Source organism: Xenopus laevis, chromosome 2L (assembly GCF_017654675.1).
Source record: "Xenopus laevis strain J_2021 chromosome 2L, Xenopus_laevis_v10.1, whole genome shotgun sequence".
NCBI classification, from domain to species: Eukaryota; Metazoa; Chordata; class Amphibia; order Anura; family Pipidae; genus Xenopus; species Xenopus laevis.
The window spans coordinates 14,359,535-14,372,290 of record NC_054373.1 but is presented as its reverse complement, the minus strand read 5'-3'; the positions used below and the strand labels follow the sequence as shown (position 1 = coordinate 14,372,290).

General features: G+C 39.8%; 1 protein-coding gene across 2 annotated transcripts; it reads left to right on the top strand.

Annotated features, from left to right (window-relative positions):
• Window positions 1-6,947: 6,947 nt before the first annotated feature.
• Window positions 6,948-11,707, top strand: olig2.L (oligodendrocyte lineage transcription factor 2 L homeolog). 2 transcript variants are annotated; one of them, XM_018245934.2, is made up of 2 exons: window positions 6,948-7,131; window positions 8,030-11,707. In XM_018245934.2, the coding sequence occupies exons 1-2, from the start codon at window positions 6,953-6,955 to the stop codon at window positions 8,901-8,903; spliced, it is 1,053 nt and encodes a 350-aa protein (XP_018101423.1). In that variant the 5' UTR covers window positions 6,948-6,952; the 3' UTR covers window positions 8,904-11,707. The 2 variants fall into 2 exon arrangements, with proteins under 2 accessions (XP_018101423.1, XP_018101422.1); XM_018245933.2 differs by having other exon boundaries at window positions 8,027-11,707.
• Window positions 11,708-12,756: the final 1,049 nt, after the last annotated feature.

Sequence of the window (12,756 nt, the reverse complement as noted above, 5' to 3'; positions counted from 1 at the left end):
GCATTTCACACAGACGTGTGTTAAAGGAGAACTAAACCCTAAAAATGAATGTGGCTAAAAATGCCATATTTTATATAGTGAACTTATTGCACGAGGCTAAAGTTTCAGCTTGTCAATAGCAGCAATGATCCAGGACTTCAAACTTGTCACAGGGGGTCACCATCTTGGAAAGTGTCTGTGACACTCACATGCTCAGTGGGCTCTGATTGGCTGTTGAGAAGCTAAGCTTAGGGCTCGTCACTAATTATCCAGCAGAAAAATGAGCTTGGTCTGTAATATAAGCTGATGCTACAGGTTTGCTGATTATTAAATTCTGATGCTAATTGCACTGGTTTCTGTGCTGCCATGTAGTAATTATCTGTATTATTACTAATCAGCCTTATATTGTGACATTTCTATTCTATGTGTACTGTATATTGTGAGTGGGTCCCTAAGCTCAGTAAGTGACAGCAGCACAGAGCATGTGCAGTGAATCAGCAGAAAAGAAGATGGGGAGCTACTGGGGCATCTTTGGAGACACAGATCTTTACTGCTAAAGGGCTGTGGTTGCCTTGGGCTGGTTCAGAAACCCAAAACCTAATGTACAACATTTCTACCTACTTCTTTAGTTAAGCTTTCGTTCTCCTTTAATTATGTTCAAATAATTTTTCATTTTGTCTGCACAACACACCCAACTCTAGTAACATACTGGCATGGAATATCCCAGATGTCTTTACACTTTCTAGGGTTTACAGGATGGTGGCTGAATGTGAAGTGATGGACAGTTCTGTAGAAATTAAGGCCACAGACTGCTGATCTGCTTGGAATCATGTGTCTTCTAGTTGGGAACCTACCGCTAGATTGTGCTTATGTCGGCAAAACGTAACAATTGGAAGAGAGATTCCTGGAGGGGATATTTATTCTCTCTTCCATGGGATAAACATCTTTCCACAAGGCTATAATTTAGCACTAGGCATTACAGTCCATTACTGTAACTTCAAAACAATTCTATAGGGAATAGGGGACCCAACAGTGTTGTAAAAAAACTCTTAGAAATCACCAAGGAGTTCCATGACCATGTTAAGGATGATTTTTTACAAGCCATAGACCTCTATAGTCACTTCTACAATCACAATGGCAATGGTCCTCCTTGTGTTTTTATGTAGACATGAAGCACCTCCCATACCTTTAATATCCTTAGAAATTACAGAAGAAGAAGTTGGTAGGCATTATCTAGTACTGGTATTGGATTCCTTATCCATAAAGCTCCAAATTACATCAAGGCCATCTCCTAAAGAGTACATTTTAAGGGAATAATTGTAATTTTTAAAAATGATTTCCTTTTACTCTGAAATAATGAAAGAGAACCTTAAACATGACGATAACTAAACTGCATCAATCCATATTCGTGGCAAACCAATCCTATTGGGTTTATTTCAGATTTAATTGATTTTTAGTACCCTTAAAGGAGAAACAAATCCCTTATTAAAAAAAAACGTCATTTGTGACACACTGAAATGCAAGTGCTAGAGCACTATGGGGCACCAGATTGTGCCGGATTATGGATGCCTACACGCTAGTGATGTGAGGGCCGGTCCGAAACCAAAAAATCTTAGAGTGATCCCTTTTGCTCTCCCCACCCGCGACCTCACAATGACGGCTTCCAGCTTCCGTTCCCCAACTTTATAGACTTGCCCCTTTTGTGACATCACTGAAGTGAGGGGCAGGTGCGGATCTATAAATAGGGGGTACAGAGCAGGCCATGCTGAGTATGGAAGGGGGCAGATTTAAAGTGCGGTGTGCGGATCAAGGGAAAGCACCCCAGGTCTCTGCACAAATTACTAATTACTAATAATGCAGGATGTCAATTATGACTTTTTTGCACACTGGGTCCTGCATTGTAAATAAGCCCTAGAGTATCCAAAAAAATCCCAGCATTCCAAATAATATATCCTACATCTGTGCTACCATATCCTAGGCCCACCCAACTAGATAGGAAAAATCTTACAAACCTATGCCCACCAGTGAATCTATTCTTTCAGTTTCTACCCAGCATGCCTAGGGCTTCCTGTTGAACTTAGTTTTGCCCAAACAGATGGCCCAAAAACACATGTGGGTATGGCTAGCAGCTAAGCAAGATACAAGTCAGAATAAATGTTAGCTTAGCGAGCAAATCTTGGGGGCCTCGCATAAAGAGCTTAGATACAAAGTCTATGAAATATTTACATATTTACCTAGTCTGCCTGATTTCTATTCTCCTGCAGCAGAAGTGTGAGAGAGACGACTTTCCTCCTTCTGTTTGTGTGTTTACTTGTGCTAAATAGATTATGATAATCAGGAATCGGGATGCATGCAACTGTTATTATGGCATTTTAATCAGAGAGGTTTGTCACTGCGAGGCTTCATTAGAATTCTCCTAATCTTACTTGTTAGTGTAACAAACAGTAATAAATGCCGAAGGAACTTGGATTAAGTCGAAGGAGCGGGGGGGACATTAAAGAAGGAATATGGTAATGTCTCAAATCTTTGCATTATTTATCTAAATGTCACATAAACAGTGGCGGAATATCCTGCTCATTACAGAGTTGGGGATGTGCGCAACCTAAAGACAGTAATTAGATTCTCTACACTGTGCTGCCGCAATATGTTCTTCATTTAGCAAATACAACTTTTCAGCGGCAAATAAAAAAAAAAGGAATAAAATAAACGTACACATCATGATTAGGAATAACCATGTTAACTATTGCAGCATCCGAGTGAATGGAGATCATATAATATCAAACTAGCCGACTTCATCTGATGGGTTAAAAAAAACTTGGGGGAAAAAAACATCATTGTGGGGCACAAAAGTTGATTTATTTACATTTATAAAAGGGTTAATTACTTCTGTGCTACAGTGCTGGCATTGTGATGGGTCGTTAAAGGAGTACTTCATTGCTACTAAACTAATTAGGGCTTATCTACAACCACTGAGGGTGCAACCCCAGACAACCCAGTCCAATCCTACATCGTGGGATAAAAGAGGGATACTGTTTTTCCTATTGCAGATGCATCTTCCTTAATGACAGTACAAGTATTGTTATCCAAAATTCTTGAGACCTGGGGGTTTCCGGGTAACAGATCTTTCTGTACTTTGGATCTTCATATCTTAAGTCTACTAGAAAATCATTTAAACATTCAATAAACCCAATAGGCTGGTTTTGCCTCCAATAAGGATTATTATTATAGATTATATTTTAGTTGGGATCAAGTACAAGGTAGTGTTTTGTTATTACCAAGAGAAAAGGGATAACTTTTAAAATCATTTGGATAAACTAAAGCGTATGGAAGAATACCTTCTCATAATTTAGTGCTTTCTGGATAGCAGGTTTCCAGATAACGGATCGCATACCTGTACAAGCAAAATGGTCACCAAGCTTGTCATTATCTCAAAGATATTAAGGTTCACTTATGAACGTGAGGGCAGGGTGCAATTTCAGATATAATTCAACATTTTATTTACCTACAATGTATTGGGATTTTTGGCCACAAATCCTGCATTTGCTGCAGTTGCATCAGATGTGTCAAACTTAGGATAGCGTCATTTCCAGAATTTTGTGTTATAATAAAATTTGTGACATATACACTGGGCACAAGATAAGCTACAGATGGGCACAAGGGAAAGCCAAGAGGTGAAAGAGATCACATATGATGCACTGGCAGAGCAAATTTCATAGGACTTGGTTAAATCTGTTACATGTTCCCACCGCTGCCACAAGATGGCGCATAACTTCAATAAAATCATGAATTGTTGATTGGCTACAGGGGCACTAATTTAGGAAATGTATCAGGCTATTTATACTTCCCCTTGTGAATCCTGAAACGCTGCATTCTCAGTAATACCAATTACCCATTTAATGAAGTGATCTCTTATTACAGACTGATAGGCATAACACAAATATAACATTTAATCAGAGCAGACACACTAGTAGGGCACAAGTATCAGACTGGCTGCACTGCTGTTAGGCGCATTTATAAAGAAAGCAGCAACCAATTGCAGTTGATTTAAAAAACTATGCATTACTGCCCAGTGGCAATGAATTTGCATCAGTGCTATCTACTTCTTTATTCGTCTGTTTTTTCTCTCTAAGGGGCATTTACAAACAGGGATTTTTTTCATTGCAGCTTTGTGCTTTTTCCTTGTGACTGATGCATACAAACACAGGTTGCCACACACAAGCACTTTTGCAAATCAGACGCAAGTTGCAATCCATGCAAAAAGAGTTGCACGGTGTTCCATTGCAGTTCTACCTATTGATGCTGTGAACCCTCAGGGTGGTGATAACTACCATAGGTGCACTATTAATTATTAAACTTTTTCTGTATTTATCAAGTAAGGTTATTAATGTTTGAAAAAGACATGCCATTGTATTTATTGCAGCACATTCTTTAAGTCTGCTTGATATATGCTGTCATATTGATTTGTCTTGTTTATGTGAAAATCAAATAAATATTGTAAACATAAGAATACCAGGAAAACTTCCCGTGGGCACAGGTGTCAGTGGATCCTCCTGCTCACCCAACCATTGGTCTCTTATGCTTTTACATTATGCATTAGATGATGGGTTGCAAAGAGAAGTGACTAAAAGAATAAAGATAGTGAGTGAAGTAAGGATTGGGGCCATAATATGGATAGTGGATCTGCAGTCTAGGTTTTCTAGTGGGCTCATAGCAGCCCAGTCTGACAGTGAATATTAGTTTTCCATCCATCTATTATCTATTATCCACCTGTTTGACATACTATCTACATATATAAATATATTTAAGCCTCTATTTTCCAACAATCAAATTATCTATCTGTGATCTTTCACCTATATATCTTTAAGCTATAACATTATTTATATATGAATCAATCATATATATTTTTAGCTATCTACTGTCTATCATCTCACTATCTATCTATATATCGGATATCTATCAAGTTATCTTTCTATTTATCATCTATCTATCTACGATCCATCTATATATTATCTATCTATCTATTCACCTTTGAGTTAACTTTTAGTATGATGTAGAGAGGGATATTTTGCAATTGGTATTCATTTTTTATTATTTGTGGTTTTTGAGTTATTTCATTTTTTATTCAGCAGCTCTCCAGTTTGCAATTTCAGCAATCTGGTTGCTAGGATCCAAATTACCCTAGCAACCATGCGTTGCTTTGATGAGATACTGAAATATGAATAGGAGAGGGTCTGAATAGAAAGATGAGTAATAAAAAGTAGCAATGACAGTTAATGTGTAGCCTAAGTTGCCACTTCGGGCGACTTTGGAAAATGAAGCGCTGCGAGTGCCATCCCGCTGTCGTTTTTCATTATAGCCAATAAGAAGGCAGGGGAAAGCATTTCAGGAAGATTATCACCCAGAAGTAGAGTCATGAGACTAAATCTCCCGAATCTCCCCATGTGACCTTACCTTTATAGAGCATTTGTTTTAAGATGGGGCCAGTGACCCCAATTTGAAAACTGGAAAGATTCAGAAGAAGAAGGCAAATAATTAAAGAACTAATATAAATAAATCATGAAGACCAATTAAAATGTTGCTTAGAATAGGCAATTCTATAACATACTAAAAGTTAACTTAAAGGTGAACCACCCCTTTAAAATTACCTCCAAAAGTGGCATCATCACAACTCCCTAAACATAAATTGGCAACACCCAAATAGTAATGCAAGGTCAGACCTGGTTCACACACATATATATATCATACATATATAGTGAATAAAGTACCCCCTCTTGTAAATCATAAGGATATTATAAGTTACCGAGGAGTTTCATGACCATATAAAAACACGAGGCTGAAGGCCTGTAACTCCAAGGTAACTTCTAATATCCTCATATTTCGCAACTGGGGCTACTTTATTTATTATAATACACAAGTTTCAGTGAGTCAAGTGACAAAAATGACATCAGAACTCACCGTTTATAACTGATGACATCACTAGTCACCATTTATAAGGATATGATGTACAAGATATTCATGACTTTTGTTTATTATATAGAAAGATAGATAGACAGATAGATAGATAGATAGATAGATAGATAGATAGACAGACAGACAGACAGACAGACAGACAGACAGACAGACAGACAGACAAATAGACAGACAGACAGACAGACAGACAGACAGACAGACAGACAGACAGACAGACAGATAGATAGATAGATAGATAGATAGATAGATAGATAGATAGATAGATAGATAGATAGATAAAAGATATATGGATAGATAGATAGATAGATAGATAGATAGATAGATAGATAGACAGACCGACAGATAGATAGACAGACAGACAGACTGATAAATATCCTTATAAACGGTGACTAGTGATGTTATCAGTTATAAACAGTGAGTAATGATGTAATTTTGGTGGCATGACTCACTACGACTTGTGTATTATAATAAAGTATCCCTTGTTGCAAAATATGAGGAAATTAGATGTCACCTCGGAGTTCCATGACCTGTATATAAGCACTTGGCCATATATGGTCATGGAACTCCTCCATGACTTATAATATCCTTATATTTTACAATAGGGGGTACTTTATTCACTATATATTTCCACTATATGAAGTGAGACCTTAATACACTCGCCTTGTTTGGTGCAGGGGTAATAAATAGCAGCCAGCTAAGTGGATCAGTAAGAGTGCATTGTACTAAGTGAGTGTTTACTTTGGGACCAGGAAAGTGTGATGTTTGCGCAACCCATTAAACCTTCCCTGGGCTGGACCCAGTAAAGGACTTTCTTTTCTCACTTCTTGCACTTTGTTTCATTATAAAAAAAAATGTTATTGTTACCTAGAGGGCGGGGGGTGTTTGTTTGCTCTGCCCCTTTTTCTCAACAGCTGTCATTGAATTTTGTATTTTGCCCAAGCATCTGCGCTTTGATTGGCTCCCCCCCTGCCCCTCTCATTCAGCAGCATGGTGCTGGGGAGTGATGTCACAATGCGATGCTGCTCCTTATTGGTCGCTGGCACACCCTGCCAAGACAATGACATTGTTCTCAGCGCTGCCTATAAAAAGCGGAGGCAGAGGGAAAATTGTGATCACTGTCACACAAGGCATTGGAGCTACACAAGCGCCTCCACTGCACCTGCGCTATCTCAGCACTGCCAAGTAAGTACCAAGTACCCCTGTGCCTTATGTCTATAACAGAATCCAGTCTGTACTGATACCAATTAACTGCAGCCTACTGGTATTTGCTTTGGGCTCCAGGCGCTGCACTGGATTCCTGTTGTAAAGCGCAATTATTACTTTCTGCTCCAATAATTCCATTGTGTTTCTCTTCTTGCTAAAAACCGCCGCATAATCAATTTAGAATTCGTTTGCCAGTGTTAATTCGTTTCAGTGTTTTGTTTACTAACTGTTGTGTTATATTTGCACTGAAGATAAATGAAGGAAAAGGAAAAATAATTCGCTTTTTAGTTTCGGCGCTTAAAAGGCGGCGGATTATTCACGGGAGGTTTCGTTTGTTTGTTGGTTGGGTGAGATAGAACCGTTGTAGTGAAAGTTTGGGAGAAATTTCGTTTCAAAAGGCTGGATCTAAACACCAAGGGGCTTCATTTGGCAGAAATATTGATTCGAAATGTAGAAGTAAAACGAAAAAAAAGTTGAAACGAATATGATCTGGGAGGAAACACAAAGTACAAATAATAATGGTTCACAAAGTATTTATACATCTCTTGGCTTGTTGTATCAGTCTTCAGCTAAAGCAGATTTCATATTTTATATGGTAAGAGAAAATAGAAAAATCCACAAAGAAAAACAAATAACCGGTGCATTAGATACATTCGTTTATCTCTATGTACTTATCTGTATCTAACAGTTGGAGAATATACTACAATAAACGAAGTGAGTAATACTGAGATTTAAATGGTGGACTAAAGTATCCAGTAACTATTGTTATCATCAATATATCCAATTATCATCTATGAATCTATTTGTTTATCCTTCCCCCAATCCTCCCGACCCCAGGTTCCCCACCGACCCTAACCTCTGCCATTTTTCCCAGCAGGCCCTTCTCTCTCTGCCCCATGGATTCTGACGCCAGCCTGGGCTCCAGCAGAGCCTCCTCCCCGGAGACAGACGATCTGTTCCTACACTCGCGGAAAGGTGGTTTCTCGGGCGCGGTGTCTTCTTCCACCATGAGCGACTCCCCCGCGGAGCTGAGCGCCGAGTTGCGCAACGCTATGGCTTTGGCCGCGGCGGCGGGAGACAAGTTGGGCGCTTTTAAAGCAGCGGCGGCGGCTGCGGCGGCAGTGGCGGCCAAGAAGGACAAGAAGCAGATGAACGAGTCGGAGCTGCAGCACCTGAGGCTGAAGATAAACAGCCGGGAGCGCAAGCGGATGCACGATCTGAATATCGCAATGGACGGGCTGCGGGAGGTGATGCCTTACGCGCATGGACCCTCAGTGCGCAAACTGTCCAAGATCGCGACTCTGCTGCTGGCGCGCAATTACATTCTCATGCTCACCAACTCGCTGGAGGAGATGAAGCGCCTGGTCAGCGAGATCTACGGGGGGCACCACCACCATGCGGCAGCCGCAGCGGCAGCAGCAGCCGCTTATCATCCTGCAGCCTGTGGGGGGATGAGCCATGGGACCCCCCTGCCCGGGCACCCAGTGTCCCACCACCCTTTGCTCCCCAGCACAGCCTCCATCACAGCTTCCAGCCTCTCCGGGGTGAGGGCACCACCCCCTCCTCCACCCCCTCCTGCTCCACCCGCCTCCCATGGTCTCCTCAAGTCTCCCAGTCCAGGGGCTCTAGGCGGAGGTTTCCCCCATTGGAGCGGAATGCCCTGTCCTTGTAGCATGTGCCAAGTGCCATCTGCTGCCCATCACCATCTCACAACTGCCACCTTGTCCAGGCTCAGCACAGATGCCAAGTGACTGCTCCTTGAGGGGGAGCACAGCCTTCCCCATTCCTACCTACAGACATAAAGGGTGGGCATCTGAAAAACTGGGCCCCTCGTGGGCCCCTGAACTGGAATGGATCCTTCTGGTGGGGTCCAATGTGCTCAGTATACAGAGACCTGTGCGGAAAGGACTGGGGGACCTGTGCACAACACCATTCCCTGGCTCTTGCAAAGGGACCGACGAAGTCGCAGCGCCGCCCGAAACGGTCCAGAAACAATAAGAACTCGCTACTTTGCATCACTTTTACTGCCGTTGCCAGGGAAACATGAGAACTTGGTACTTTGTTGTATCCCTCTGTGGCTTCAGGTCGGTTGCCAGGGAAACAATAAGAACTTGTTACTGTGTATCAACCCCTCTCCGACTCCTCTTGTGTAATTCACTGGGGCAAAAGTGTCAGTTTTAGTGTGACTGTCAGACAGGTCAAAAAAGGCCCTGGCATTCCGAGTACAAAGAGGATCCAGCAGCCCAATAAATAGTGACTGTCTATAGCACCTGAGAGCAGCCCCTCTGGCATTTGCCACAACCCACAGATTGCCATTTCGGGCCTGCTGTCAGCTCATTGCAACTGTCAGTTGCTCGCTTGACACATGTATGTGGGGTCACCAGTCCCCTCGCTTTAGCCTTTCTAGATAATGTTTGTTTTTTTTGGAGGGGGGTCGGGTAGCACTTTGACTTTGCTGTTGGATATTGAATTGGCTCAATGATCTGCCAGAGCCCAATAAGGGAGCAGAAATGTCCATTCTCAGTATCAGTGGGGATTTCCAATAGGAGAAGCCTATGGATGGACATTCCTGTGTCCCTAAAGCTCCTGTAACTGAGGGGCTTTAATTGTTTGGGGGGGGCGTGACTTGGCCAAGTAGGGGTTCAGTTGACTCCTGGTTGCCTCACTTCATCCTGCATCTAATGTTTTAATGGTTCTGTGTCCCATCAGCCTGCAGTTTTTTTAACTACTTCCCCCTATATAGTGAGCACCAATCAGACATTGACTAGTATAGGTGCACCTGATTATTGTCCCCTACACTGCCAGATATTATATATATATATTATATATATATATATTATATATATATATATATACATTAATACCCATTAACTATTCTGTGACTGCCCGACTTTAAGCCTAACCTTAAAGTTCCCCTGAAACTCTGCCCCATGTCCCTATAGAATGGATGTCGCTGCCAGGACTATGATAAATGTCAACTATGCAACTGTCACTCAGCTCAGTCATGCAACCTCTAACCAGTGGGAGTGGTATAATATACAATATAATATACATCTTTTATAATAATGAGCCCCAGTCCTTATATCTGCCATCAGTTTGTGACCAGGGCACCCTGCCCCACTTTACTCCAACAACCAAACTCGTGCTGCGATTGGTTCATCTGTCAGTGTAAACTACAACTCCCAGCATCCTCTGCTGTCAACCAAGAATGCTGGCAGCTGTATTATGGTCAGTGTATGCCATCCTTTGGCTGTTTTTGAACTTGTGTAGGTTAAACACAACTGGAGGGCTGAATTGCTTTCAGTACACTTGCAGTGCATTTGGGAAAGTCAGGGGTAGGGGCATCAGATTAGCATCACATAAAATAAATGACCCCCTCTGAGATCCTGATTGCAGAAAGAGGAGTCAATGAACCACAGAGGAATATACAATGAGGCAGAGCTGGGAGACCCCCAATGAGCCAATGAAACATAAGCAGCTGAGGGGGCACAGTGTCATTTTTCTTTGCAGCTTGTGAAACACATCAAAGGACTTCCCAACATAGAGTGAGATCAAGCAGCCCCCCTGCAGACAAGGCTTGGCTCAGACTCTCAGACCACCCCAGTGATAGACCCACAGCCCCTTTTTTTTTTATATTCATAGCTCATAGGCACTCAAACTCTTATTCAACTACAAAGTTATCCATGGATGCTGGGAGTTGTAGTTCTGCTTCAGATGGCAATCCAATGTTTATTTATCCAATTTCCACCTGCAATTAACTTGTGCACCAGAACCGACTGTCCTGCCTTCACCCCTTCCAATACCAGGGGGGTGCACACCCCTCAATCAGTTCCTGTAGCCCCTAATTTTGCTTCTGAACCCCCAACTCTCATCTTGTCCTAAACGAAAATAAAGCAAAGTAAATCCCTGCAATCGTTTGTTAGTCCAATAAATCCAATAGTAACAAGTCTAATATAACATAATATTGTATGTATCACTAGGAATGATATTCATGTAATATCCATGTTTTGTTTAATAATCCCTGTCTTCTCTTTGGCTCTCAATGTGGGTTCTGATTTGCTATTTTTATACAGCCTGAAATTCTGTTACCAGACAAAAAAGAATATCTGTGTTTTGGAATATTTGTAAATAAGATGGAAATGTGATGATCATGTTGGTGCACTTGTACAGAATGCCTTATCCTCTGTATCTTCTCCTATGTAAATATTCCTGCCAGTATAACCCCAATATCACCTGTCACTGCCTTCCAACATTCAGGTTCAACTCTATGTTCCATCACTGCCCTGATAGAGTCTCATCTCTTTATTTTTGTACAAAATATGGAAAAAAAAGTGCTAAAATATTTATTACTTTTATTTGGTTTTTGACGAAAAAAAAAAATATGAATGATCGTTAAAAGTTTGAATAAAACCCTTTAAGTAAACGAAAAAGACCGATTTCTTTCATCAGTCGTTGTATATATATCAAAGGACTATTTATTATTCTTTTGGCGCATTTCGTCTGCATTTAAATAGATACAACACACGCAACATCTGTATTTTTACAATTACTTTTTACGAAAAACACACTAATTATTATTTTATTTAACGGATCATTTTTATTTTGATGTACCCATTCCCTTTACATTCGTTGCAGACGATTTTTTCGTTTAGAAAATAATTTATATATGCGATTTTTAATTTTTTTAAAAATAAATACTAGTTACAAAAATACACAATTTTTAACCACGAAAGTAACATAAAAGAGCAAGGGGGTTCAACACCGGGGGATATTTCCGGACATCATTAATTATAATTAGTTAACTAAATGTAATTCATTTATTATATATATATATATATATATATATATATATATATATATATATATATATATATATATATATATATATATATATATATATATCCTTTATATTACCATTTAATTCATTTATCCTTTGATAATGCAATATATTGCTGGTGGTTGTAGTTAAAATTCATAAACACCCAATGATTTTCCTTAATAGTGTGAAAGTATCATTTCTACTTGCTCTCTGTGTACAGGGTAGATAGTAGTCAAATTAAAACAGGAGTTAAATAGGAGCATATTTACTGGTAATCATGGTGACAGATTTATTTGCGACAGTAAAACCTTTAACCCACTGAGTTCCAGTGCAATTGGTGCTGGTTTAGGGGATATCGAATAGTAATCCATCAATCTTTTATTTTTTATTTTTTTTATTTATTGTGTTTTTCCAACATATACATACATTGTATCTTAATATACTTCTCTAAGGAGTAAGATCTAAAATAAACTAAAATCTAAAAAAGATATTATAACTCCCAGGGTAGTTACTACTAAAGATAGTCCAAGACAAGTAATCCATCAATCTTAATGGTGTTTATTCTCAGTTAACACAATATCTGCAAATATTTTACAATATAAGTAAAAAAAAAAAACCCAATTTAAATATTTTGATTAAATATTTTAAAACAGAGAATGATTCTGTAATTTCCTCTACAAATCTTTTACCAATATCAATTAAACAAAAACCCAATTAAAATATTTTGATTAAATATCTTAAAACAGAGAATGATTCTATAATATTCTGTACAAATCTTTTACCAA